The following is a 12,736-nucleotide window of genomic DNA, read 5'->3' as shown; positions in this document are numbered from 1 at the left end:
GTCACCTGTGCCCCGTAGCCTTCCAGTCTCTGGGACTAAAAATCAATCCTGAAGCTCGAGCTCCAGGGGCCGCACAGCTGGGCTGCACATCTGACTCCTGTGGCACAGCTGGAGCGATAGGGACTTCTGGCTCCGGTGCCGCGCCCCTTTACTTCTTGGACCCTCACCTTTCTTGCAGAGCCCTTTCTCTGAGTCCCAGTGATCCGCGCCTCGCGCATTCCCGGCTCTCTGCCAGGCTTTTTTCCTGGCAGCCCTAGTGATCCTCCTGCCTTGGGCCTCCGCCCTTGTTTTTCGAGTTTCTTACTACGTTATTGCTTCTGCCTCTTCGGGGCTCCTTGACCCTTCATCTGCTTCTGGTACTTGTCTCTGACCCCTTGTCTGTGACCCTATTTCTAAGGCTCCTCCCGTCTCTGGATCTTGGTCCCCGGGGCCGAAACGAGACCCAGAACTCCTTGAATTCCAGATCTCATTTCTTCCCACCAGAAGGACTCAGGCTACGCTGCTGACCGAGCAGACAGAAGTCATTAGCCGCGGATTAGGCGTGGCCAGGGGCGGGCGGGGGTCCCGCTGGGATCTGTCTCAAAGCTAACCCGCACAGGACACTAATCCGCGCTCTGGTGGAGCAGAACTTCAAAAGCAGCTGGACTCGCGGGAGCGAGCAGGCCGCGGGGCCATGGGCACGGGCGCCCCCTGGAGGCGGAGCTGCTCTCAAATTCCTAGGGGCGATGCCTCGGGCGCCCCCTATCGGGCCGCAGCGGCCCTGAGCCTCGCGGCTTCCCAGCAGGGAAGTTACTGCCAGGAGTGTGGGTCCCGCTGGCAGCTCTCGTCACTCCCGCCGCCAGGGCAGTGAGTCCAGCAACTTCCACTCATCCGTTGTGATGAGGGGCCGAGGTGGGGGAAGGAGAGGGAACTCAGAAGCTCCCACTTCGCCAGCTGCGGGCATCCCAGGTTCAGGCTGGCTCCTTTTGCGGGGCTGGGCGGCCCCAGGTGCCCAGGGCTCCGTCTCAGCGCCGAGACTCTTCTCTGCCCTCTGACCCTACCTGCCTCAGTAGGATCTCTGCCTCTTCTTCAGGCCTTATCACTGTCTCTCTCTGCCTCCCCATTCTGTCTCTCCCTCCGCAGCTCTCTACCTGCCTTCGTCCGCCTGCATCTGTTTCTCTGCGTCTCCCTGCGTTAGTTTCTCCTTTCCTCTACATCTACCTCGCCGTGTCTCTCTTTATAAACGCCTGCCTCTCTGTCACTGTCTTTCTCCTCCCCCCCCTTCCCTGGTTCTATTCCTATGCTCTGGCTTGCTGCCCCCGGGGGTCCGCAGAAGTCCAACGGGACGGCCCGCAGGCACCTCGGGGCGCTGCCCAGGGTCCCCTTCGTGGTCGCCTCCACACGCCCGCCACCTTGGCGCAGACTCCGCTTTCCCTCTGCATCAGTGGGGCGTGGAGGGGGCGCTAGGGAGGGAAGACACAGTGCCCAGCATCTGCTTGGGAGCCCCGGGGCCCCTAACCCCCCTCTGCCGCTATTAAGGGCGCCGGGTCCCGAGGCTCTGAGATGATCATGGTTGCGTCAGCCAGACAGCCGCGGAGCCCGGAGCCTCGGAGCGAACGAACCATCTAGACAAAGACGCCCGCGCCATCTGTTTATGCAAAGCGCTTTCCGCTGGGGACCCCGGCGTCCCGGAGCCTGGCCCGGCTCTGGGCACAGGGTCATGAGCTCGGAGGAGCTGCGGCTGCAGCCCCGACGCGCTGCGGCTCCCCCACTCCCCAGCACCCAGAGGGGCCGCGGGGCGAGCGGAAAGGAGGGGAGAGGGGGCTGTTGATGTGATTGGAGCGGACGCGGCTGTTTCTTCAATAATGGATGGAGATGATGCGGACGGCGGAGCCAAGCCCGCCCGGAGAGGAGAGAGGAATAGAAATAGGGAGAGGTAGGGGCGGGGGCGGGGGACTCACCCTGGCGAGCGCACACGCGCGCACGCTCACACACACACACACACACACACACACAGAGCGTGCGTGCGTCACACTGTCATTCGAATACACGCCGCCGCGCGGCTCACACCCAGGCACACGCCCACGCACTGTCACCGAGACACACACCTGCAGGCAGAGACGCCAGAGCAACACACTCACCAGAGGCTTTTTCTGGTTTTCACACTACATGGTCCTGCAGGCAGAGGCGCACGGAAATGCCCACACCTGGGGCACACGCAAATGCACAGACACACAGACACATCAAAGCACATATGCCCATCTGACACCCAGGGACTAAGACAGCCAAAAACCTCAGAGGGTGGGGTGGTGGAGCAGAATAGGGACAAGATACACAGTGGCACAGACACACACCAGGAGCACAAGTTCCAGGGGTACACACATCAACACACACACACAACACCTGGGACTCTGATAGACACACCTCACACCTTCAGGGCAGACACATACATTGCACAGCAGGGGCACAGAGGCACCCCTCACACACTCAGAGTTTCACACCCACCCTTGCTGAAGCTGCTGCCTCTGCCCTGCGGTGGTAAAGTGTGGCAGAGAGGTCACTGGGATCCCCAAAGAAGGCCTTGTTAGTCTAGCCATGTAATGAGGTTCTGATGACAGGAGATGCCTGGGGCTGTGGACACTGCACCGCTGCTTAACTGCCTACAAACTTCCTTTCTTGGCCCCCAGAGCCAGTGGTGTGGGCCTCAGGCCTCTCTGGCTACAGCCAGCCCTGCTGGCTCCAAGCCCCAAAGCTGGGGGAGAGGCAGGAGAGCCATAGAGGGGTGTCAAGGCTACACAGGGAGACTGCCAGGATCCTCAGCACAGCCAGGAGGCAGGCTCGCATCTGGTGCTGCCCAAGCTTCTCACTTCAAGGGGCACTTTTTTTGCTCAGAGCCAGGGGGCCCTGGGGAGGGGTAGGATGTGGGTGATCTTGGATCCTCCTAACCAGAACCCTCCTTCCGTCTGTTTTGAATTCAGTCAGCTCCTTGGCCCAGACTTATGACCTTTGCAGCCTGAGGCAGCATCATCCATCACCCAGGCGGCTGATAGTGGGAGTGAGGGGCTCTGGGGGCTCACACAGTGTCGCTGTCCCTCCTGCCTCCATCTCTTGAGACCTGTTCTCTGCCGCGGGCCAGGGCTCAATGGGCGGGGCAAGTACTGCGGGGAGGGTGAGACCAAGGGGCTCAATTGCTATAAATGGGCCTTGTGTGCCCACCCCTGATAGCCCAGCACCCTGTCCTTCGAGCTCGGCAGTCAGACTTCCCGCTCCTCTCGCCCTCCCTCTCTCGGGCCCTTTGCTTAATTTCCTATTAACTGCTGATAAATCCAATTAAACCGCCGCTCTAATTAGGGACAGCTGCCGGCTCTGGGAGGAGGGGGAGGAGGGTGCTCCCCCCACCCAAGTGTAGGGGAAGAGAACAGCAGCTCTCTCTGCTTCTCGGTACCCCCACACCAGCATTGCCGCCCAATGAGCCAGTAAATTGGTTTTGCTTCAGCATTGTGTGTGGGGTGGTGCTCTCGAGGATCTTGGGGAGCTCTGGTTTTGAGTCCCTTAGACCGATTGATGAAGAGTGGCGACCCATGCCCTAGCCGTCCCTGCTCCCTCCACCCTTTGGTGGTAGGTGGATCCTAAGGAGGGATGGGGGCAAAAGGTTTGATTTGTGTGCGGCGGTGGAGCGGGGCATGTGATCTGCTCCCGTTCCAGCCCAAGTGCGGTTCAAAGGGGCTGCCTGACTCTTCATTATGACCCCGCCGCCGCCCTGAGGCGTCCCGGACAATCAAGGGCAAAGGGAACAGGAAGCCGAACCAGGTTCTGAGACGAGAGTCTTCTCCTGTGCTTCCCTACCCCCAACGCACCTCAGCCTTCTGGATGGAAGGGGGGCGCTCCCGTCCTGGGCCCTCCTCTTCCCCAGCCCAGCTGAGCCTCTGCCCTCCCCCCTGCCAGCAGCAGATGGTGCCCGGGCTCCCGCTGCCAACCTTGCTAGGCGGTGCCAACCTCAGGCCTGGCAGACAACAAGCAGAAAAGAGGATCTCTTGGCTGGCCAGGGTGACCCTCCCCCACTCGCCATCAAGCTCAAGACCCTCAGCCGGCCTCATTCCAGCGGATCACCCCAGGTTGCCTCTCTCTATTCCGCTCCCAGGTCCCTAAACTCCTCGTCTCCTTCAGCTCCCTTTCCCACACCTTCCGGCTCCCGGCCACCTGCCACCGTGACCGGGGCCGATACATTTGCATATTTACATATGCAAATAATAACATTTGCATACGGCACACCACAGGGGCGGCTCCTCGTGAGCCGGTTAGCTGTCTGCCCCGCGCCCTCTCTCTCTACCTGTCGCTAAGGGCTGGGGCGGGGGCCTCGCGGGAGGGGTTAGGCCCCCCGTCTCGCTAGCTCAGTTCTCGGAGGATTTGAGTAAGTGTTGCCATGGAGACGGCACGCACCCCACCCCCTCCCAGGCCGAGGGTCTCGAGCTTGGTGTCTCCAGTTCTCTCCTCTCCCCCCGACCCCCGCCCATCCCATCCCTCGCACTTCAACCGAGATCTTGCATCGCCCTCTGGCGGCCTAGCTCGGAACTGAGCCAGGCTCGAAAATGGCAAGGGGCTGCCCACGGGGAAGTCGCTCAGAGCTCTGGGGAGCTACCCTGCTACTGGATCCTGCTCCCAGCGGCAGAAGCACGGGGACCGTGACCTCAGTCCGACTCTCGTTCTTCATTGACGACAGAGGCCTTGCCGAGCGGACACGTCTATCTCCCCACCTCGCGCCAGCCTCAGCCCAGGTGGGTCTCGGGTTACTCGATGGTAGTGAGGGGAGACTGCTGGGGAAGATTCTACACCCCTTCGGAGGCCTTCTCCTCCCTCTCCCCTCGGCCCCCAGTTAAACAGCAAACTTTTCTTAACTTTTGTCAAAACTTTAATAAATTCGCAATATTCTATGGTTCGTCTCAACCCCCCACCCCTCCCGTCTCCCTAGTAGAGAGGCATTCTTTCTACCCGCCCCCCCCCCACCCGAGATTTGGAAAAAAAGGCTGGGCCTGAGGGTTGCGAGTGAGGCTGCTCCAGGCACCAAGAATCCGACGCCCTCGGCGGGGGAGGAGGACGGGAACCAGTCCCTTCCCGGAAGCCCCGTCATGTTTCGGTGGCCTTCCCAGCCCTCCCCAACCCAGCCATGTAGTTGCTTTTGCCCCTTTTCTCCCCAACCTCCACTGGGCCTGCCCAGAATGGGGTTTGGGTATCTCCCACTGGCAGGCGTCAGCACGCCTAAATCTCCTCCAGAAAGTCGGTGGGGAACAGCCCCACCTTGCGGCCGGTGTAGACCTTGACGTAGCCGCCGGCTTCATCGCCTTTCTGCACCACAATCTGAAGGATTAGAGGAGGGAGAAGAGTCAAGAGAAAATGGAACAGCTGAGCAAGGGAGCCCAGAGCCATGGAGGCCCAATCTAGTCCCAGGAATGAGTTACGATCTGCAAGGAGAGTAGTTGGCAGAGGAGCCTCTGGGCCTGGCTTTGAGTTGGGGCACCAGAGCTACCTGGTCCTTCTTGAGAGTGATCTGCCCTATCTCGCGGTTCCCCACGAAGGATCTGGTTACGCGGTGCACACGCTCTCCAGCCCGGACCCGAATGATGAAGTTTGGAGGGAAAAATCCGACCTTCTCCCCTATTTTCCCCTAGAGGAGATGGTAGGAAGAATTAATCTCACAGTCTCAGGCTCTAAACTCAACCCAGGTGCCACCTGAGCCTTAGCCATCCTCTTACCCGCCACCACTCCTCATTGGAGTCATCAATGACTGTGATCTTCTCTCCAGGCCTGGGACAGGAAGGAAGGGGCCACTGAGATTTAGGGACCTTACACATTCGGTCCCTTGGCTGTGCCCAGGTCCAGCCCCAAATAGGCTCCATGCCCTGAGTCCCCCCTTTTCCTTTCCCATAGGGAACTGGGCTCTCCCCTCTCCACTCCCAGTACACCCCCAACCCCAATTCTGAGGTCTCTCACGGGAAATCCAGATCGTCCTTCTCCAGGGCTTTGAATCGATAGAGAGCCACAAAGTAATGAGACTGCTGGAAGCCAGGCTGCTTGTGCTAAGGGTGAAAGGGGGTGAAGTCTCAGGGCTCCTCTGTCCCACACCGAGGGGCAGGAGGCCAAGGGACATTTTCCAGCCATGCTACATTCCACCTCTCTTCTGTGTCCCTGAACTGAGAGGAATGTGTTGGTTATGTGTATGGGTGAGGTGGTGAAGAAGGCAGGTTAAGGATTGGAACCCATGGAATACGTGTGAGTGCTGTCAGACCTGGGTTGGGGAGAGGACCGGGGTCCCCTTAGGGAGAAAAGATTCTCACTTTGTCATCAGGTGTCTTCTTTTCAGCTTTCTTATCCCCTTCAGGGTTTCCTAGAATGGGAAACACCAACAAACTGTCTCTGGCTTTTGGACGGGTGGCCCTCAGTCCCTTACCTTTCTGTTCCAGGGCCTCTTATCTCTCTATCTCCCTTTGGCTCTCCATCCCTGGGGCCACGACTGAGCCCCAACCCTCCTCCATCTAAATGGACGGAGGTGGGTGTTACTCACCATTCTGGGCTTTGCCTTCCTCTGGTCTGGCAGACTCTGGCTCCTCTTCCATCATGGCCGCTAGAGACTGGAGAGGGCACCAGCATTAGGAAGATGCTGTCTCGAAAACCCACGTTGCCCTGGCTGTCAAGTCAGTCCAGACAACTACAGAATAGGATCTCGGGTTTGGAAGGAGCCTTGGAGGAAGTATCTAGCCAACCACCTGCCTACTGCACGGACTTGCTCTGAAACATCCTGCTAGGTTACCACCTAAATTGTGTTTGAATGTAGGTGACAGGAAGCTCACTACCTTGCAAAAATCCATGTCCTTTACATAATGTCTGCTTTTCAAAATATTACAGTGTGTAAGAGAAAAACAGGCAGCACAATTTTTGTAATTCCTTTTAGACAATAGAACCTGAGTGGGCTAGCCTCTCTGGAAGCAGTCAGATCACACTGATAGTGCCTTAGAAGTCATGGCTCACTCCACAGAAATCCCTAATTTGTACCTAACCTCCATATCAGCTACTTTGAGGCCAGATCTCTAGTTGTGTTTTTGTGCAGTTGATTTTTTTTTTTTTTTTTGATCCAAGAACAGTTAGGTATTTTTTCCTTACAAAAATTTTGGATCATTAGTTCTTGGTCTTTCTGCTAGTCTGTAAGGTTTTTGAATATATTATTCAGTGTATAAGTTTTCCCTCATAGGTTTCCTACAAACTTCATGGGACATATCATTTATATCTTCATTTGTAGCAGTGAGAAAAATGTCCGTAGGTGAGAACCAAGGACTAAAACATGTCAAAAAGCATCAGAAACCTCCCTATAGTTGGAAACTCCCTAAAGGACCAGGATCCTTTGGGTGCTGTCATTCAACTAATTTTATGAATCCATCTAACTGTGATCATTATCCACATTAGTCCATCCTTGTCCAGAAAGATGTAAGGATATGCTAACAAATCCCTTGCTGAGCTGAATACAAGTCTATTGTATTACCAATCTAGGAAATGAAGGTGCTCTTGGCCAGAAGCTTTGTGTCTCCGTTTCCTCATCTTTCGGATAGATGAGTCAGAACAGATTGTCTTCATGGGCCCTTATGGGGTTCTAGAATGGCATGACAAGTTCTCCTTCCCAAATCCAAAAGCATATAGATCACTTCTGTTGCCTGGCAATGCCAGAGGCCTAGGTCCTAGCCTTTAGTTGAATTATGGTGGTTAATCTGACAAGTTCAAAAGGGAGTTCCTAGAGTAAACACATGCTGTAAGGAGATGCTAAACTGAGGCCCTTTAAAATTGCACACAGAAATTTGTCTGTTGGGTTATGTGCAGTTTTAGGGGAAAAGGATCCCTACTTTTGTCAGCTTTCCAGAGAGGAGACAGGACCTGCTCACTGGGGTCTCTGGAACGGATCTCAGTAGGAAGATTGGGTGCTCACATTTTTCTTATCTGCCTGTCCCTTCTTCCGTTCTTTGTTTGCCATGATCACCCCAGTGCGAAGGGTTTCAAACACAGGGTCATTGCGATTGGCAGAAGCTAGTTGGAATGGGAGAAGAAAAGAGCTATTAGTGGGGAGGCAGAAAAAGTCTTGGAGGAAAGAGAGACCACCTAAGTAAGGGAGAGATGGGATTGAGTAATAGATACCCGAGTGTGTGTGTTTAGAATTAGAAAAGTGTCAGCTGGGAATACCTAGATCATCAATTTATAAAGAACTCTAAAGACATCACTGGAAGTATGATGGAGAAAAATATTTACCAGTGCTCCTTCCAGGCCAAGCATTGTATGTTGTTAGAAAGACAACTCTACTAATAAGTTGCTTGGGAGCTGGGGAATGCTCAGAATCACTCTTTTCAAGGAGAGTGGGTCCTTTGTGTAACGGTTGGCTTTTATTCCTCTGAGTGGCATGTGCAAGCTGGGGTACTACCAGCAGTGGGTTCTTCATTTTTTCCATCCATGCTCCTCACAGAGAGTTCAGCCTCTTCTCCAGATAAAGGTTGAGCAAATTATCAATGAATACATTTTTAAGGGGTGCCAAATTATGAATCTTCCCAGGATGCCCACAGCTCTTTATCTGGCCCTGAGTCTGGCATTATTTTATAATAAGGGGATGAGGAGAGTGTAGTTCATGGTTACAAATGGCTTTGCATAGAAAGAGCACAGAGTTTGAGTTCAGGCAGATGAAAGTTTCAGTCTCTTCCTTACCATATAGAGCTAAATCTTATCTCCCCCAGCCATAAAACACGGGGATACTGACTTTGTATCCAAGATGGCTGAAACACTAGATTGAGTGAAAACGATGGGAAATAGAATCTGTTTCAGAATTTGGCTTCCAAATCTGGAGACAGTGCTGAAAGCACCTCTAGGCTTTCCCACTCCCTCAGGTTCCGTACGGGGCACTTACAGAGATCTTTGACACAAGCGTACTGCTGGTTGCTGTAGAGTGGAGAGCTATAGGCCCGATGGAAACCAGGGGGCTGTAGGATTGGATGGGAGACAACATTAGCGATACCAGGCAGGGCCCAGAACCCTGTCTCTCCCACGAGTGTGTGCCCCTTCTTGGAGTGAGAGATGGGCTGAGGAAGAAAAAGCAGGGAAATGGGTGGGGTGACTTGAGGAGGGACTGGCAAAGGAGGAAGCTGGCCATATGTGCCCTGCCTTCTACTTTCTTGCTCCCCAGAGCCTACTCACGATCTTGCCGAAGCATCTCTGCATCTCCACGTAGGACTGGCAGTGTTCGTGGATGTTGGTTTTGCAGTTCTTACAGCGAAGCCCAAATTTGTTGTTGACTTGGGAGATGGAGAGAATGCTGGGTGAGGCTCCTGGTTTCCCTCCCCCTTTGAAAGGCTGCTGCTGCTCTAGCTCCCCGGTCCCTTTTCTGTCTGGGAGCCCACACTGTCTCTAAGTATTTTCCTAGAGCCAGATCTTGCCACAGCCTGTCTGATCAGACAAATACTTCTCTCCTAAACCCTTTCCCCCACCCCTGCCTTCAACAGCACTCTCTCCACTTCCCTTCGTGACTCACGCACAATCATCCGGGCACAGACATCACAGAACTTGGGCTTCTTGAAGAAATGATCTTTGAATTTGTGAGGTTTATCATTAACAAGCTTAGGAGGCTCTGGGGGTGGCTCCTCCTCCTCCTCCTCTTCTTCCTCCTCTTCCTCATAGATGTAGTAGATGGGCCCACCTCCAGCTCCCACTGCCTCCCCATTGGCCTGGGGCTCTGGGGGAAGCTCCATCTCCTTTGTCCCTGTAGACTCCTTCCTGAATAACTGTTTCAGCCGCTGTAGCTGAGGGAGGGAGATCCAGTGTTGAAAGAACTGTCTTGCCTTCTAGAGTAGGTAAGGCTGAGGCTATCTCTACATTTTTCTACCTGGGACAAGGGCCACACTCCGGGATTAGGGGGTGTGGGGGCTGCAGGTGCTATGGAGCATTTTAACAGTAAGTGAGATTTTAACATATACAAGTGAGATCAATTCAAGCACTTTTCTTCAAGAGCTGCAGGGGCTCCCCAGCTTCCCACCCCCGGTGGTCAGAGGCCCAGACTCACCCCACCTTTCCGAGTCTCTGATGGAAAAGAGGAGGACTCCAGCACCTCCTTTTCTGTCATCCTGCAAGAAGTTGGACCCACCATGAAATCTCATCCCCAGCTGCCATTCTTCCCTCCCTTATTCCTGTCCCTTGTAGTACGGTGGTCCTTGAAGGGGAGGCTTTGTGAGAAATTTGGTTAAAAAGAGATCCTTTCACAAGATTTATGAGCAGGGAGGGCCAGAGAAAAGCCCAGCAGACTAAAGAACTTCCCAACTAACTCCTCAAATCAGTAAGCATCCTTCTGCCCTGAGGGACAACCCAAGTTTACAGCCCCAAGGCTGCATGGTTTAGGGATTTTCCTACAGATACTTTGTTTCTCCTGAAAACCTGGGGCAACAGAAATGTGACACACACACCTTCCTAGATCCTCTTTCAAAAGGTTTAATGTGTGTGTCCACAAACATGCGTGGAGGGATGGGCTGAGCACAGTTGTTCTCCTCTAGCTCTCCCTTGAGCCCTGGGGGCCCAGTGCCTAGTTCCCAGCCTGCCTCAGCCTTTAGCTATTTTAAGTTTTCAGAGTAATATGAGCCTTTCCTTCCCTTACTGCTCCATTCTCCTGATCCCACCCCCACCCCACCCTCCAATCCTAGCTCTTGTCCTGGAGTAGCATAATAAATTCACTCCTAAAACCCAAACTACTCACAAACAAGGAGAGAAATGAAGAAGCTGAATAGACTATGGATTGGGGAAGCTTGGGTGAGCAATCCTGGAAATGGAAAGAGGATGAAGAGGCAACTTACGTTTGGGATTCCCTAAGTCAGTTCACAGCCTGAAGAGGAAAGAGGGAGCCCCTGTGATCTTGATGGTGGTGTTCGGGGAAGGCTGGTCGTCTTCCTTGGGGGCTAAGCCCCCCCAGTACCCTCTGTACTCACACCGGCTACCCAGACGGTGTTTGTAGACCTCCTAGCCTCTTGCCTTGGTGTCAGAGCTGAAATGACAGGGCTAGAGGGAAGTGGACAGCTGAGCGACACAGCTGACACAGAGAAATTGGACACGGGGCGGGCTGGACCCTAACTCCTCCCACCCCCCCGAGTGCTGTTGCCCAGGTTTTCATCTATGGTGTGCAGGTCAGAACTGGCTAAATTCAGGAAGGCACAGTCCATACTGCATACTCATGTGGATCAATTTTTTTTTTTTTGGTTGCTCCATATTACTTGTGGAATCTTAGTTCCCTGACTAGGAATCGAACCTGGGCCCAGTGAAAGCTCAGAATCCTAACCACTGGACTGCCAAGGAATTCACTCAAGAGAGTGACTTTAAATAACTAAAGGTAAAGATGAATTATAAACAGCCTTCTTCGTCCCCTTATCCCAAGATCCAAACACCTCCCCAGTTTTACTCTCTCTGGAATCTAGCTTTCAACCTCTCAGCCACTGTCTTCTTGTGGCCACGTGTTTTTATACCCTCGAGCACTGATCTAGCCTCCAATCTTTAGGAAGGAAAGGGCTTGGAAACTGGTGAAGAAAGGAAAATTTGGTTGCTTTTCTATCCACAGGAAGCTGGAAGAGTGCCTTGCTGCTATTCTGTGAGGGAGTGAAGAACCTGTGGTACTGCTTTGTTCCCTGCAGTAGCCCTCAGAGATATCTGTCCCCTATCCCCCGAAAATCTTGTCCTTGGGGTGAACAGAATTCTAAAAGCTATTTTAAAAAGCCAGGCTGGGACTTCCATTTGAGAGGTTCTGGGGGAGTGAGGGTCTAATGATCACATAGAGATTGTTCTGTTAATGTTGGACAGAAAGCAACAGCTGTCACACAGGGAGTCTGTCATCTGTAAGTAATGTGCCCTTTCCCATCTGCAAACTCTAAGAGGTGGGATGGCCAAGCCCCAAGCTTCCCTCGTCATTCTGATTCCCTGATTCCACCTCCTTCCTCTGCTGCCCTGGCATATGAACCAAGGGGTCAAATATATATCTGGCAGCCTTATCTCACAGGGATGCAGCCTTTTCCTAGTCTGAGCTATGACATGGTTGAAAAAGGAGATACTCCCATCTCAGAGGAGAGTAATTTGGAGACAATAATGTCGTGTTGCTTTATCCTGTGTATCTGCAAAAAGTAAAGGATTATGTTAGAGGTTGGGTCAGACTAACTTCAGAGGAGGCTGGCTAGAGAGACACTGCTATCCACACCCCAGGGATTTCCACGGCAGTGTGCTGTCATTTCTACCTACTGCTGTTTTTTCTTTCTTTAAGGGGAGGGTGACATTGAGAAGGGGCTGCTGGATGGTTCTGGGTCAACAGGCTCTTTAACAGCCCTGGTCTGACTGGTTCAACAACAGGGTTAGCTTTGTGAAGACAGAGGAGAGTTCTATCTTATGGGCACATGACTTCTGTTCTTTGTCTTTCTTTAGTTGTACAGGACAGGGACTGCTAAGCACACCTGGGCAGTATGGCATCTTGGCACAGCACATTCAACTGGTACAGCTTTTATTTTAAGAAACATGCAATCCTGTTCCTATCAGGTAGAACCCAGCCCTCTGGCTTTGGAGTTAAAGAAATGCCCAAGTCCTCCATCCCTGAAGAGTTTTCAGGAGATGGGCATGTATGAGGCCAGCATCTTGACCCAGTTTTGACCTCACTCACACCCCTCTGGCTTAGCTACCAGAACCCTAAATGAATATCACAGAATTAACAGGGTGG

General features: G+C 53.5%; 1 protein-coding gene and 1 long non-coding RNA gene across 4 annotated transcripts in view; one reads left to right on the top strand and one right to left on the bottom strand.

Moving 5' to 3' along the window:
* Positions 1-3,147: 3,147 nt before the first annotated feature.
* LOC138437496 (uncharacterized) overlaps positions 3,148-12,736 on the top strand; it is a 28,242-nt gene continuing 18,653 nt past the window's right edge. The window contains exon 1 of the long non-coding RNA XR_011255988.1: positions 3,148-4,754. This is a non-coding gene — a long non-coding RNA (uncharacterized lncRNA). The remainder of the gene's footprint in view (positions 4,755-12,736) is intronic.
* STAC3 (SH3 and cysteine rich domain 3) lies at positions 4,866-11,954 on the bottom strand. 3 transcript variants are annotated; one of them, XM_069584931.1, is made up of 12 exons: positions 10,842-11,954; positions 10,061-10,121; positions 9,533-9,800; positions 9,199-9,296; positions 8,912-8,984; positions 7,949-8,046; positions 6,539-6,605; positions 6,312-6,361; positions 5,968-6,053; positions 5,730-5,781; positions 5,504-5,641; positions 4,866-5,334 (listed from the first exon to the last, which is right to left on the bottom strand). In XM_069584931.1, exons 2-12 carry the CDS (start codon positions 10,118-10,120, stop codon positions 5,236-5,238), a joined length of 1,089 nt encoding a protein of 362 aa, XP_069441032.1. In that variant the 5' UTR covers position 10,121; positions 10,842-11,954; the 3' UTR covers positions 4,866-5,235. The 3 variants fall into 3 exon arrangements, with proteins under 3 accessions (XP_069441032.1, XP_069441033.1, XP_069441034.1); XM_069584932.1 differs by having other exon boundaries at positions 10,066-10,121; positions 10,842-11,051; XM_069584933.1 differs by lacking the exons at positions 4,866-5,334; positions 5,504-5,641; positions 6,312-6,361 and having other exon boundaries at positions 5,746-6,053.

This window comes from Ovis canadensis, chromosome 3, assembly GCF_042477335.2.
Source record: "Ovis canadensis isolate MfBH-ARS-UI-01 breed Bighorn chromosome 3, ARS-UI_OviCan_v2, whole genome shotgun sequence".
Lineage (NCBI taxonomy): Eukaryota > Metazoa > Chordata > Mammalia > Artiodactyla > Bovidae > Ovis > Ovis canadensis.
Note: the sequence above shows the minus strand (reverse complement) of the source record. Positions and strands in the feature narration are given on the sequence as shown.

Excerpts from the sequence above, each read along its gene's own strand:
- STAC3 (XM_069584931.1), bottom strand. The coding sequence starts at position 10,120 with ATGACAGAAAAGGAGGTGCTGGAGTCCTCCTCTTTTCCATCAGAGACT. Across the intron at positions 9,801-10,060 it reads CAGAGACTCGGAAAGGTGGG|CTACAGCGGCTGAAACAGTT; the intron begins GTGAGTCTGGGC and ends TCCCTCCCTCAG. Across the intron at positions 6,362-6,538 it reads GGAAGGCAAAGCCCAGAATG|GAAACCCTGAAGGGGATAAG; the intron begins GTGAGTAACACC and ends TTCCCATTCTAG.